The sequence below is a fragment of the Struthio camelus genome, chromosome Z, assembly GCF_040807025.1.
Source record: "Struthio camelus isolate bStrCam1 chromosome Z, bStrCam1.hap1, whole genome shotgun sequence".
NCBI lineage: Eukaryota > Metazoa > Chordata > Aves > Struthioniformes > Struthionidae > Struthio > Struthio camelus.
In genome coordinates this window covers 72,298,305-72,312,887 of record NC_090982.1, presented here as the reverse complement: position 1 = coordinate 72,312,887, position 14,583 = coordinate 72,298,305, and the positions used below count along the sequence as shown (strand labels likewise).

The following is a 14,583-nucleotide window of genomic DNA, read 5'->3' as shown; positions in this document are numbered from 1 at the left end:
AACATTGTTGAGGGTATGATCTTGAAGTGATCTGATAGTAGCCTCTGTGCCAATGTTTTGATGTGTCTATCTGAAATATTCTTTTCTGATAAAGTAATGAATTCATCTTTCAGTGAAGCTGAAATAAGTTGTTCCTGTGTAGCTTGACTGGTCAACCCACTGTACTGTTACTTGGTCAGGAGGCCAAAAAGATTAAATGAATTACAGTGATCAGGATGAAAACCCATGAGAAAAATGAGTACCTGATTCTCTTTTGATGAGAGATTCTGTTTGCTGGAAAGGTGTAAATGTATTTCTTCTTGTAACTCTTCTGTCTGTATGGAAAAATAGCTTAAAATGTGGATGTGTGTTTCAGGTTACGGTCTGTGTGCAGCAAAAGCTCAGTACCCCATAGCAGACTTAGTGAAGATGTTGAGAGAACAAGGGAAAAATGTCAGGTAGGTACTTTTCTTGTTGAAAAATATTACAGATATTTGGGTTTGGGGGGGGTTAGGGTTTTTTGAGGTCTTTTGGTTTTTTTGATCCTCCACAAGTCTGTATTTTGGGTCTAATTTGTCTTTCAGCAGTCATTCTTACACTGATCTCTGAGAGATATCAGTTGGAGGAATGTTCTAGTCTTATTAACCGAAACTTCGTGCTTTAGCATAAAAGGTATTTCTACCTCTTACTGATTTCGGGGAATTAAAATCTATTTATGCCTTTGTTAAATTTGGGTTTTGGAAGTAGCCCCAGAAGTTGGAGAGTAATTTTATTTCATTTTTTGTTTGGTGTCGTGTGGAAATTCACTCAAAAAGAATGGGTTTAACTTTTTGTTACTTTTAATTGTAACAACCAAATCTTACCACTGTTGTAAGGAATCTTCTTCTTTTGATATGGTCTGCCTTTAGAAATCGTAGTGCTTTTCTACAAAACCAGTGGTGAAGTTTTTTGAAAAGTAATATTTTATTGTAGTTTGTACTCTGCTTAAGAGAACAGCCAACTGCCTTTTCTACAGGTGGCGTTTGAAGACCTCTGTTAAAAGCAACTGCTTTGTGGAAATATGTTACTGTGAGGAGTAATCACAAAAGCTAACTTCCGTGCAGAGAGAATAATCTTTTTCTATGCTTGTGGTCAATGGAGAGGGAAGGAAAGACAGAGCAAGTCTAACTTAAGTGATCTGAATTGCCTTCTAGAGAAGCATCCGTTAAAGAAGATTACTTTCTAGGCTAAAAAACTTCAAGATCATAATTTCCTAAAGGAATGGGCCCCTCTGCTTGTGAAGCTGTTAGGGAACAGTTGGAAGGGTGTGATGGGAATAGTTGTGAATCCTAGGCAGGAAAGGAGGGTCTCCTGAAGTATGGAGAAAGTGTTTGCTAGGGTCAGTCTGGTATGACAGGAAAAAGTAGATCAGGTAACAGCCTCTGCAGCAACAGTAGTGGTAGTAAAAAGTATGGGCAGTCACATTTAGTTCTGTCTGGCCTGTTGGAAACTGCTGAGAAAATGTTGAGAATTGCACTAAAATATTTGATAGATATCCTTTTTCGTAGATTAAAACTCCACAGTCCACCTTGCCTTTGTACTCTTCTTTTCCTATAACCTCTTCTACACTAAGGGATAGCTAGGGACACTTAGTGTTTAGCAATAAGAAGTATCTTGCAGATGCTCAGAAGCTTCTAAGTTTGGAGTAAGAGGTGCTACACACAGTCTCTCTCTTAGAAGTAGATCTCTGTTCCTCAGAAGTCCTTGTAGGACAATCTGTTTATCTTATGTTCACAGCAGGACTTTAGCTTCCATGGGATATGCTTCCTGATCTGCCTTTGACTCTTCCTAAGCGTCAGGGCTGTGGTCTTCTCTCACACCATACTATTAAGGTTTCTACAGTCCCATTTATTCAAAAGGAGCCACTGAAGACAGGGAAGTCTGAAGAGAGAAACTTTTGTCACTATTTTAATGTATCCTAAATCTTCAGACTCATAGAATGGTTGAGGTTGGAAGGTATCTCTGCAGATTGTCTGGTCTAGCCAACCCCTTGCTCTAAGCCAGGTCAACTAGAGCAGGTTGCTTAGGACCTTGTCCAGTCAGGTTTTGAATATCTCCAGGGGTGTAGACTCCAGAACCTCTCACAGCAATCTGTTTGTGTTCGATAAGCATTAAAACAGTTTTTTTCTTACGTTCAGACAGAATTTCCTGTGTTGTTCAATTTGTGCCTCTTGTCCTGTCACTGGGTACCACTGAGAAGAGTCTGGCTCAGTCTTATTTACTGCCTACCATTAGATATTTTTAAACACTTAAAAGATCCCCCTGAGCTTTCTCTTCTCCAGGCTAACCAGTCCCAGCTATCTTAGCCTCTTCTTGTATGGGAGATGCTCCAGCCTCTTAATCATCTTACTTAGGCTTACTCTTACTGACCTCCCATAAGTTTTTTGCTGTTGCAAGCAATACTATTTTAAGAGTCCCTTGACCATTGCATGGAAAGATTAGTGGAGTGCATGTGGCCAGTCTTGTGCATTTATTCTGCTAGATGCTGTTACAAAAAACAAAGATAAAATTTAAGTACCAGTATTGGCCTCAAGTTTCTTCCTGCTTCCATTTTTTTCATAAAACTTACAGGTATTGAAAGCACTGGAAGGCTACCATCATGTCTCCCTTGCTAACTGTTTGGGAAACTATTTTCTAATTATGGTAATTTAATATTTTCAAATGAAAATTGAGCCTTGACTAATTTTAAAAAAGACATTTGGACAGATGCTGGTTAATCAGACTCATTCTCTGATTTCTTAGTGTTTATTTCAACTAGATGGTGACTCTCCTTTGGAATCAATACTTTAGCAATTAGTTTTTTTTTTTTTTTGGTCAGTATTTTTCTAAGCTTCTATGAAAGATGCATATAACTCTTTGCAATTTTAGCAGGCTTGTGGAAGGGTTTAGCAACAGTTATGTGTTGATGTTCACCCGGAATGTTGCAATTTAGTGTATAAAACTGCTTATGTACTTGCATTTGCGTATGCATACGTGATAAATGAGGGGTACGTGCTAATACATCTGCTTCCTGGAGCAGCTCTCCTCGGAAGTTATTTCCCCATGCTTAGTATCAAAGCTACATGTGTCCAAATTGCATTTAAAATTTTGAAGACCTGTTACTTGTGCAACAAAGGAACCTTTCTTGGCTAATGTGATGACAGTGTCATGTGCTTTTGGCTTTCCTTTCAGAGCTGCTGTGTGGGCTAGCTTTGTTTTTATTAATCCTAGTGGTATAGGGATTATTGGTTTTGCCTTTTATGTTGGCTTTGCAGGGTAGAAACGTGAAGGAATCCTTGAAATAACTGGCTTATATTTGAAATGAGTCAATTTCAGGAAGGGATCACTGCAGTGGTTACCTAGTATTTTAATGAAATAAATGTGTATTTACAGTTTGTGGTAATTTAGGCCTTTCATCACTTTGTGGAGCTCCCATGGTGTTCATTGAGTGCAGCTGCTGTCCCTCTGGTTTCAGTAGGCCTGGAGTGCCTCAGGACCCTAGTACACTCACCATCCAGATGTAGTGACACTCTCACACATCCGCTGTGGAAGGGTGCCAGCATGGACATACGATTGTCATCAATTTGTAATGCCCATACCGTGCCAAGAAAAATTGCATCTGTCATATGGTCTTTTTTGCTTCATGGCTCATAATCCAGAGACACTGTTGTTTTTCTTTTACTTTGCCTATAGCCATAACATTCTCTGTGAAGAACACAGATTATATAACATGATGTATAACCTTTTATGACTAGGGTTTAAATTTAGAAATACAGGAGGGTTGGGGGAGACTTCAGACTGTTTCAGTTATTAAATTGCATAGCTAACATCATCACTAACTTGAGATGGTCTTGCAGCAGATCACATCTTTAATGCATTACTAGGATCACAAAAAAAAACCCTGTATTTTGCTGAGCTTTCGTTATAGCTTTTTCTTGTTATAGGTAAAACAACAAATCTTTTCATAGGTTAAATCCCATAGTCTCCAGAATTCATTGGCCTCGGAGAGATTTGTGTTCTGTAACTAGTTTTGCAGTTCTACAAAGCTAAAACTGCGTAGATTGTTGAAGGTTCTCACCTTACCAGAGGTCTTTGATAAAAATGCTGTGTTCTTTGTAAGCCCTTAGTTGTGAAATTCTAATTTCTTCTATATAATACAGCTTAGTTTTATACATTCTCGTATGTATGTGGGTAATCAACATTGTTCATGTCCACATCAAGTTAACTATCTTAGCATTTTCCACAGCATCACTTGCCTAAAGCTTTTTTTTATCAGTGTATTTCAAGTTCCTGCACAGTACTCATGATCGTGAAATTGAATTCCAGGGTGAAAAAACTCTTAAAACAGTGCTTTATATGGAGTTCCTGAATCTACTAACTGATAATTAAGGTGTGATGGTTTTCTTGTAACTCATAGCTGAGGGAAATGCAGATTACTTTTTGAAGAGCCTTTCAAATTAGTTGCTAATAGGCTGTTTTATTATTGTTTGTTTGTTTGTTTTTTTGGTTTTTGTTTTTAATGTAGTTGTCTTTGGTAGACATCTTGCAGGACTTGCATTTCTATCTTCTGATACTGGGAAATACGATTACTTTTGAGTACGTGGAAACACTGATTTCTTACGTATTTGAAAATGTGACAGGATGGATTTAGTGTTGGATCTGCAATTTTGAATCTTTGTTTCCTCTGTGGCTGGTCTTTTAATGAAATATGTTCAGGATTCTGTTTTTCTCAGTAGTTTTAATTGCTTATGAGTAACAGATGATGTGGATGGTTACCACTTGCACATTTCTTTAACTCAGTAAATCGATGAACTTGAATTGCTTAATTATTTTTAGTTTATGGTAATCTTTCTTTGTTGCTCTAAAAAAAATACAGTAGATTTTTAAAAGATGAGGAGGTAAGATGCTGCCCTCATCAATCTTAATATACTACATAACTCAGCTTTGCATGAAATTACTGTCACAGTGTCTGAATGGCAACTTGAGAACAATACATTTTGATAGAGGTTTCCACCTGGGGTGTGTTTACTAGGAAGACACTAAGTGTGTACATGTACGTCAGTTCTGTTTGTTCCTTCTGGTCAAATTAGCTGAGTGGGTTTTGAATTATTAATGCTGCAGGTGGAGGGACAAATGAAGTCCAATGGGTCTGTTAGCTCAAGTGCTCAATCTGTGCACCTAGAGAGAACTAGGAAACCTTGCTGTCTCTGAGCTGCTTCTGCAGGGATATAGGGGCTTAATGTTCCTGGGAGTGTAGTGTGGGTGTCTCATTGGTTCCATATGGGTCAGCTCAGCTCTAGTTATTAGCTCATTTTGTTGTGTTTTGTAGAGACGCGCTCTGTTTTGCGCGGAACCCATCATTTGGGTTCCTGAGAGGTATTGAGCTAAGGTTTGTGCCATGTGCTTGGATCCAGTGTTGCTACACCTGCTGTCCTAAACCCTTGCACCATGCTGGTGGGAAATATGGAGAGTGCCAGCCCTTATTTAAGTAAGAAAAATAGCGGTTCGGTTATTAGCACACTCTTTCCTAGCTAACCCAACTCCAGCAGAGCTGCTCTGTGCTGAAATACTGCTTCTGGAGAAATCTTGTTGCCTGAGGCATGTCACCAGACCTGAGATAGCTGTGTGCTTTAGTGCTAGTAATCTGCATAGTGATCTGTATGTGTGGTACTGTGCTTTGATACTTAAGAATCTGTGATTACTGAGCACAGTGCTGTACTGCAACTGATGATGTGTGGCTGGATTCAAGCTGTGGGATATCTGAACGCTAGACTTCCCAGTTTACTGGGTTTTTTGTTTTGTTACCCTAACAGATTGTTGTCTGTACTGGGAGCAGAGGAATCATCTGTATGAAAGCCCAAATAAAGTGAATGGGGAGAGGGGAAAAAGAGCGTGTGAAGCAGAGCCCCTGGGTAAATTATTCTCTATATGCACGACTTGTAAAATATTGAGCAAGCTAAATTAGGCACCAGCCACATGTTACTTATATGACTCTGTCCAGCTTTGGCATAATAACAGGTATCCTATCTTTACATGGGTGAAATGATCTTGAAACACTTCTGCATTAGGTTAGGTACATGCCAGCTCTCTCAATGTTGATTACAAGAATATTATCTAACTAGTTGTAATAAATAAAGAAAAAAAGTAATTTCCTTCCTGAGATGCTTCAGTTATTCTTTAATGCAGTAGCTTTATTTTTTTTTTTGTACTGCTAACAGTAACTTTATTTGCCCTAGAATTTAAATGCTTTCTGTGTTAGAAAGGGCAATACTAGATATGCCATGTGTACGTCAGGAGTTCTAGATCTTTAGTCCAATTTAAGAAGAAAACGTTCTATGTGTATTACGGAAAAGGTTAGAAGTGTGAAATAGTTCTTCAGTTTACTGTGTTGTTTTTCTGAAGCTACCAAGAATCTGAAAGATGCTGAATGTCCTTTCCTGGTAGGCATGTTATTTAGGTGTGAAGTCTGTTAGTAGCAAGGAGGTATGCTCACTTCAGCTCTACATCTGCGAATTGGAGGTGACAAGCAAGGCCCATGTCATACAGTCAGAGTCAAGGTTCAGAAAGAAAATTCTCGGTGAATTTTGTGTTTCAGGGAATAGAATAGTGTTTCAAGTCAGCCACAGCATGATTGTGAATCTTAAGTTTTCAGTCTGCTCGTGCTTTGCCCCAAACAATGTCATCAAAATAGAAAGTCAGAAGTAGTGTGATACTTAAGGGGTTCTTGCATCACTGATATTAAAAGCATATCAAAGGAAAACTTAGCAATTTTTTACTTTAAAACATTTTCCTCATAAAACATGCCTCCTTTTTAAAATCATTCACATTTTGAATCTTTAAATGTGAATGGTCGTTTTGAAGAACTGTTGCTGTTGTGGGTCTGGGGCAGAATATACAGCTTCTGTTAGACCTGCTGTTAGCCATCAAGGATGGTACTGGCAGGCTACTGTCATATTTGGTTAATGGATTCTCAGAAGCAGACTTCTAGAAGTCATTTCAGTGGTGTGTTGTGTATGTGTGTCCAAAAATCTTGTGTGTGAGCAGCTTTCTCAAACTCTGTGAATACACAGAGTTTGGTTTCAAGCAGGGTCTGTCAGAAGTCTCTTAATTGCCGATCGTCCATGCCATGACTCTTCCTGGACCAAGATTGTTTGTCTCTTTCTTTCCTTTTTTTTCCTCTACCCCTTGCCAGCAATGGTGAAGTCAAAGGTGAAATTCATTCTCTTGGCAGTTTAAATTTTGGCTTTCCAGCCCTTAAAATAAGATTGTGTGTGTGTATAGTATTTAATAGAAACCTCACAAATATTTTGTCTTGTGTATTGCCAAAGCAGCTTTGGTCACAAAGAAGCTCAAATAATTTTATTAGGAACAAAAGAGAATTTTGCTGGAAAATCTATTTTCGCTGCCAGAGGAGTGATGATTTTCTTGAGTATACTTCAGAATAAGAGCTCTCCTGCTGTACTGTAAGTGATTGTATTTGGTACAGTTTAGGATAGCTGCAGTCCACACACATGGCTTATATTACTGAGTGATTGGTGTGAAATGTAAGCTGTTAATATTTTGTCCTGTGTGTTTTGCTCTCCTTTTTCTGATTCTAGGTGTTATCCTTCACATCAGGATCCCAAATGTTTACTAGCTAAGTATAATCTTTTATCTTTGTTCCTTTAAAGTGCTCCTTGTAAAGCTAGCTTTTATGCTGCTCTTTGACCTGGAGCTTACAATCACAGTATATCTAACAGGATGTGGATTAATCGTATGTCCCTAATTATGTTTCTGGAGTTCCAATTGTCTCGTCTTTGTATTGTCTTAGTGTTGCCTTGCTGATGGAGCACTGAGTTGCCCTTTTAAGGATGTATTCATACAGTGTTAAATCTACAAGTTTGCTGGGGTGATTGGACTATGACTTGTGGACTCTCTGGGATGTTACCCACTTCCATCACAGTGGTGATCTGTTGAAAACAAGTTGGTGGCAATCTCTGTTATAGCAAGTTGATTTATCAGTCTTTCTTTCCCTCCAAAAGAAGTGCATCTGAAGTCGTTTTATTGCACTTCTGACTTGCTTGGATTTCTGTTCAGAGATTTCTGTTCAGAAATTCAAAAATTTGCTGTTTTCTCATTGGTATTTCTGCTTATTCTGGAATGAGTAACTTCCTTATTAAACATTTAGCTTCAACTATATGCAGTGCTCACAGAAGGCGCTCCTGGTGTGCTTGAGTCAGCAATATATTTAGTGATGGCTCCAAAACTGGAAAGATAGTAAAAGCCCAGGACAGGAGAAATGCTCAGCCTAGTTTATGCAGGGACAGTAGAAGAATGCAATCTGCCCGCGAGGAATAGATTTGCCTCTAACCAAAAGAAGTCTCTTGGAGTTGTGAACGAACCAACTGAACATCTCCGTTCTGAACTCTGTCGGGTTGTTATCCTTATAGAACTAGATGTATGCCTTCACATGCCTCCTCGCCTCCCAAAATTGGTATATCTGTCTGAATTCTTAGTAGCTCACAAGCAGTGTATTTTCTGTAAGTTGGCTTTGAGCAGGTCTGAAAATACTTTTTGAAATTCAGTTTAAGCTTAAACAGGTATAGCTTCATAGCTCTTCTCCACATCCTGCCTCTGCCCTCCAGATCAATCATGAGACAGAAGTGGTGTGTTACCCCAAGCGCAAGACAACGCCTTGCTGAATTAAAGTTGAACATGCTGCTAAGATTTCTGTGGGTGTGGGGCGGGAGGGTGTGGGGCCCATGCAGGCTCTAGAGATACCTGATACAGCAAGGTCATTTGCCAAGGGCTTTCTTAGATTCAGGAGTCCTTTTCTTTAAGGAAGGCTGCGTAGTGTTTTGACCATTTCATGGGAGCATGTTAGATTGTTGCCATTTTGTTTACTCTGTTGTGCTTTGGACTGTCAGTCATACAAGGGAACCTGTAAAGCGTATTAATGTGGGTGATGGTTTTATAGCAAACCAGGCTTATTCATAAAGAACTAAAGGTGTCAGTCACATACTTTTAAATATGTTACTGCTTGAAAGATGGACATGGATGCTTGCTGTATGTGACATGCCCTGGCTGGTGATTGGAGCCTTATTACTTTTGAAAGTAATTGAATATAAGCTGCCAAGTCTGTTGATGTATGGGTGGCCAAGTTACTATGTTGTTTCATCCTGCAGTGATGTATTTCCTGGCATTTCTGGCCACCGGTTCCTCCCATGTTGTCACTAGAAATGTCGCTGGCGTTTTTATTGCAGCAGGCTCTCTAAAGCCACTTTTCTTGCAGGTGCAACAATTTATTAAATACATCTTTTTATGATGGAAGAATTTAAAATGTTCTCCTAGCATGTTTAGCTTTACTGGGAATTGAGCATATTCTTTTGCATATCTGTTGTCCATCATTCTTTGACTTACCAGGGAAGGAACAGTTACTGTCCAGGTGAAGAATCAAATCTATGGGCTTTGTTTGCTCTCCTTCCCACTCAGTTCCTTACAACGCTGGAAAAGTACTTACAGTATTATTTACAAGGTTTAACCTTTTATTTTATTTTTAAATCATAAATGTGCACACGCTTTCAGAACTTTTCAGCCTTGTTGTAGGTCACAGGTGGCCATTTGTTTACTGTATAATGTGGAGTGGTCAGTACCTATTAATGGGGCTGGGCTTTCTTTCCTGTTAGGTTTGGTATTCATCCTGTGGCTGGCCGTATGCCTGGTCAGCTGAATGTACTCCTAGCAGAAGCTGGTGTTCCCTATGATATTGTTTTGGAAATGGATGAGATCAACGAAGACTTCCCAGGTTTGCATGCGAACTTTAAGTTTCTAGTAGACTGGGTTTGTTCTTGTCAATTTGTACTTGATTCTGTTTTTATACCGTACAAGGACCTTCAAAACGGAAAATCTCAGTCAGGCCATACAGTTTTACTTTGTGCATGGTACCACTGCAGAGGAGTAGATGTGCCAGTGGAGAGGAGGGGATGTATTTTTGCACTCTTGAGTGCTCTCCCAACTGATAGCAAGGAAGCATAGAGAAATAAAAGAAACAACCTGAATCAAAAGCAGAAAACTGAGAAGCAGAGAGAGTACAGACAGGTAAAGGGAAGGGAAATACTGAATGCAGGAGTGGGGGGGTGGGGGGGGGGAAGTTAGTATTGAAGTGAGAGGGATTTAAAAAAAAGACCTGGGAAGTAGGTTTCCTCCAGAGTCGAGAGAAGAGTGTGTGTGTGTTTTTGGTGGTTTTTTGTTTTTTGTCTTGCTAGTAGCTGTGCAGTGAATGACAAATTCTGTGTCTTTTTTTGTCTGTGTTACTGCTCCATACAGGAAAATTACTGTTGTTTTTTTTTTATGTCAGTGCTGTCCATTTTGTATATGCTTTGACCCTGTCATATCTTGCAGACCAGGCTAGCTTTAAGTAGATGATTTTGTTTTCTTATTTTTCTTTATTTTCTTTCTTTGAAATTCAGCAAACTGTCTAAAGCTTTATTAAAAGATATTTAAAGGGAAGAGCCAGGCACAAAGAAACTGAAAGGTGCTGGTGCTACGTGTTTATGAAATTGTATTTAAATGTTAAAGGGTTTAACTTTGTGTGGTCTAAAGAGCCCTTAGAACGTGGTTCTGGATGCTTGGCGTTGGCTGGAAACGTTAGCATCCTTGGATTCTCTCACACGTACTTTCCTGATTAGGTTGTAAGATACTTGGGAAAGAAGTCCCAGTAAATGTTTGTAGAGCGTTTGCTACAAGAAATTCTTTGCTTCTAAGGTCCAGATTTAACACAGGTGGAATGTACCTCAGCCTCAGTGTTGAAGATTACGATAACTTTTCCTCAGTTTTATTTGTTCTCTTGTTGCAGAAACTGACTTGGTGCTTGTAATTGGCGCAAATGATACGGTCAATTCAGCGGCTCAGGAAGATCCAAACTCAATCATAGCTGGAATGCCAGTTCTTGAAGTCTGGAAGTCCAAACAGGTGAGATGAACAGGGTTGCATTAGCGCCTTCCTATAGATAGCATGCTTTTTAAAAAAAACCCATAGTTTATACAAGTTTATCTAAAGAAGATTCTCTTACTCTTTCTGTTTCCGTGAGAAGCTCTTCTGCAAGGTGTCCAGTAAAACAGGCTGTATTCAGCAAGTGTGCTGCGGTTTAATTCATGATTTTTGTAATCATCAGTCTGCTTTAATGAGACTAATGCTGCTGCAGTCAATAAGACCCATGAATGTACTTCTGCTCACAAAAGGGATTAGAACAAATGATGTTCTGCTCACATCTGCTACTCTAAAACATTTCAGTACAAAAATATCCTTTAAGTTTATAGGAATTTTGATTGGCAACTTTAATACAGAGATAAAAATACAAAAATGAATACCATGCTTGAATAAAATACATGAATGGGTGGGTTCAGCAGGCAGCTTTGTGGGGGGGTGTGTGTGTGTGTGTGTTTGTAAGTGTGTGTGTGTAAGTTCAGCTTCATTATCATGAACCGTTCAAGTATGCAGCATCATGGGCACATCGTCAGTTTTATTTATTCTATTTTATTGATTTTAAACACATATATGTTTATTTATCAAATTGCGATAAATTGATACCACTTCACAATGTCTTTTCTGAAAGTGCAGTGGCCAACTCTTTTGACATTTCGGCTAAAACTGGCTGAAATTTATTTTAGTGTTTTTTTCTATAGAAACTATGTGTGAATTAATGACATAGTAATATTCTAGAGAAATACTGGAGAGCGTTGCCCTGAGCATTGATGTGAACACTCACTTGAAGTGTGTCTTGGGACTGGGTTCTTAAAATAGTTTAAAAAAAAGGGGGGGGGAACTGGGACACCTTCTATACTATAATCATCAATGTCCATCTTGCTCTGACTTTTTACGTGGAGTAATGAATGCATGTACTATCCACGATCTGTTCATCTGAGGTGTAATAATATATTTCTCTGAAATGTGTTTCTGAAGCTGGCCTGGATTTCAATTATTCCTTTTCTTCCTGGAATATTAGAACTTGAAATATATTTTCTTAGCTGTGAACACCCTGTTTTGACCATGGATCGATCTCTCTCTCTCTCTCTCTCTCTCTCTCTCTCTGTTCACTGAGGTTGGTTTCATGCCCGCCATATTTGAGGTGGGATGACTGTTGATTTGTGCCATGTCAAATATGAACTCTTTATGTGCAGGTCATTGTAATGAAGAGATCTTTGGGAGTTGGTTATGCTGCTGTGGACAATCCAATATTCTACAAACCCAATACTGCCATGTTGTTGGGAGATGCTAAGAAGACTTGTGACGCCCTGCAGGCCAAAGTCAGGGAGTCGTATCAAAGCTAAATACTGATTTATATTCAACTCACTCATGGTGATGGCTATGCTTTTGTCACAGAGGTCATGGAAATCAAGAGTTAGAAAAAACTATTACTGTCATAGGGCAACTTGCATGCAGAGAAGACTGCATTGACTCCTAGGGGATGTAGTTCAGTTAGGGGTACATCCTCTTATGAAATGATGGGGACACTAGCCCTTCAAACTACATCTCCTCGTGAGGCAATGTGTTGAAGTATGAAAATATCCTTTCTAAGTTTAGTAATGAGCTGTTGGAAGCAGGAAGCAAATACTCTTTGTCACCTTTAAGTGGCTATTGGCTTCCTCCCTCTAACTGTCTGTACTTCTGTCATGGAAATTCACTAAAAATTACTGTGCCAAAATAGTATTCCATCTTACCATCAAAGCTACCCTTCGGCCAGTATGAACAAAAATAGCTATTTCATCAAAATGTAAGGCAAGGTTGCAAACATGCTTACATGATTTGAGAGCCTCAACATAATATTCTATTAAATCTGTATATAAAAATTAAAAACTGTTCCTTTTGTGGGTTCTATGGATGCTGGGAATTGGGAATATTTGAGGGAAGTTATTTTTCTTTGAAATACAGTTCCGCTTTTTTCATAGCGTGTGCTTGCATTATGTAAAACGAAGCACAGAATTTCAGGGACCTACCAAGTGATCTTCAAGCCTGACAAGGAAATGTATGCCTGCACTGCTTAACTATTTTCAGCAGCTGCTAGATTTCCCCTCTTTGCCAGTTGTTGCCTTTTTAAGTGTTCTGAGAAAAATATGGTCCAGGTCTGCACAGGCAGAAAGTCTTGCCTACCTGATCTGTTCAAAGAATTTGGACCACAGTGTTTCAGTTTTCATTCACTTTGAACTGTATTTGCTACTTTAAAATGTAGTGATGCTTTCTTAATCAACATTTTTGTGATGCTTTGGAAAAGGCACTTTTTAACATATTTAAGATGCTGGAGTTTATTAGAATGTTTCTAAATAAATAAGCTATTGTTTGGACAGCACAGAAATATACCAAGCTTAAAATCCAATGTTTTGATTATTTGACTTTTCCCTGATCTAATTAAAAGTACTGTTTAAATTCCCATAATAAGTACAGCAAAGAAGTAAATCAAATTATGACATAGACTGCTGTTTTGTTTTTACTATGTTAAGTGTACTTGAGTGGAACTCAAATATTTGCCTAATAAAATGAATTTATCATGTTTGCATAATGATGTAGCGACTGTCCATGGTGACAAAGGCTAAATGCAAATAGCTGTACTTGTGTTAGCAAGCATTAATATCTGGGGAAGACAAACTGCTATGAAGTAAATCTTGATATTAAACCATTTTGACTGATAGAACAAAAACTTTTTTACAGAATATATTGAGACCTTGTATAAAATATAACATGAGGAATATCTTCCACTTAGCTACCTCTGTTTTTATTTGAAGATCACTTAAAACCAAGACTTTGCTACATTTAACACGTTACCTGTTCAATGAATGAAAGAAGCTACCCTTCTCAGAAATCTCTTCTATAACTTCAAAACAAAAATTAGCACATAAGCATTAATATATTGTGCACTGCATGAAAATACTTGTAATTAAATTTTAAATTAAAACGTTGCGGCAGCTATGTTTGAATGTTATGGCCTCCCGATTTCGTTGTATTCTGCTTTTCTTTTAGGCCTGCAAAAAATAGCAGGGGAATGGGAGAAGGGAGAGGACTAGAAAATGATCCTATTTTTCCCTCCCCTCTCCCTCCCAATTGAGCAAAAAAAGGGATTTGAAAGGATTTAAAATCCTGAGGCATTTTTGTCTTGCCAAACTTTTAAGTATCTAACTGCAGTATGCAATGTATCTCTGCTTATATGTAGCTAACTTAAGAAAACCTTTTAGAAAAAGAAAAGGAAGAGGGGAAGTTTTTTTTCTTTTCTTTTTGAAATGAGACAAAGTTATGTAATGAATCAGAGGTACCAGTGTTATCTTTAAAGCTATGCTTTACAGTGGAACGCCAGGTAATTGTTGAAGTGCTAATAAAAAGTTGGTTATTTTTCTGTATTGATCACTGTCTCTTTTTTTTCTCCTGTTGTGTTTTCTGAGTAGATAAGTAGTCTAAGAATCTTTCTGGGAGTTACAAGATCAAAATGCCACGAAAGGATGTTGAAAGGCTATAACGAAAATGAATTCCTAATACGATACTTATTTTCTTTCTGAGGCTTACCTCAAGAAGATTAAGAAAATATGCTGTGATCCTGGCAGATCGGGAGGAAGGAGGGCA

General features: G+C 38.4%; 1 protein-coding gene across 9 annotated transcripts in view; it reads left to right on the top strand.

The window, feature by feature from the left end:
* The window catches only part of LOC104140563 (NAD(P) transhydrogenase, mitochondrial), a 46,478-nt gene extending 32,111 nt beyond the window's left edge, over nt 1-14,367 (top strand). For all 9 annotated transcript variants that reach the window (XM_068926465.1, XM_068926461.1, XM_068926467.1 and 6 more), the window contains 4 exons: nt 356-437; nt 9,663-9,781; nt 10,832-10,947; nt 12,156-14,367. In XM_068926465.1, the coding sequence (XP_068782566.1) occupies nt 356-437; nt 9,663-9,781; nt 10,832-10,947; nt 12,156-12,305 (467 nt within the window). In that variant the 3' untranslated portion in view covers nt 12,306-14,367. The remainder of the gene's footprint in view (nt 1-355; nt 438-9,662; nt 9,782-10,831; nt 10,948-12,155) is intronic.
* Nucleotides 14,368-14,583: the final 216 nt, after the last annotated feature.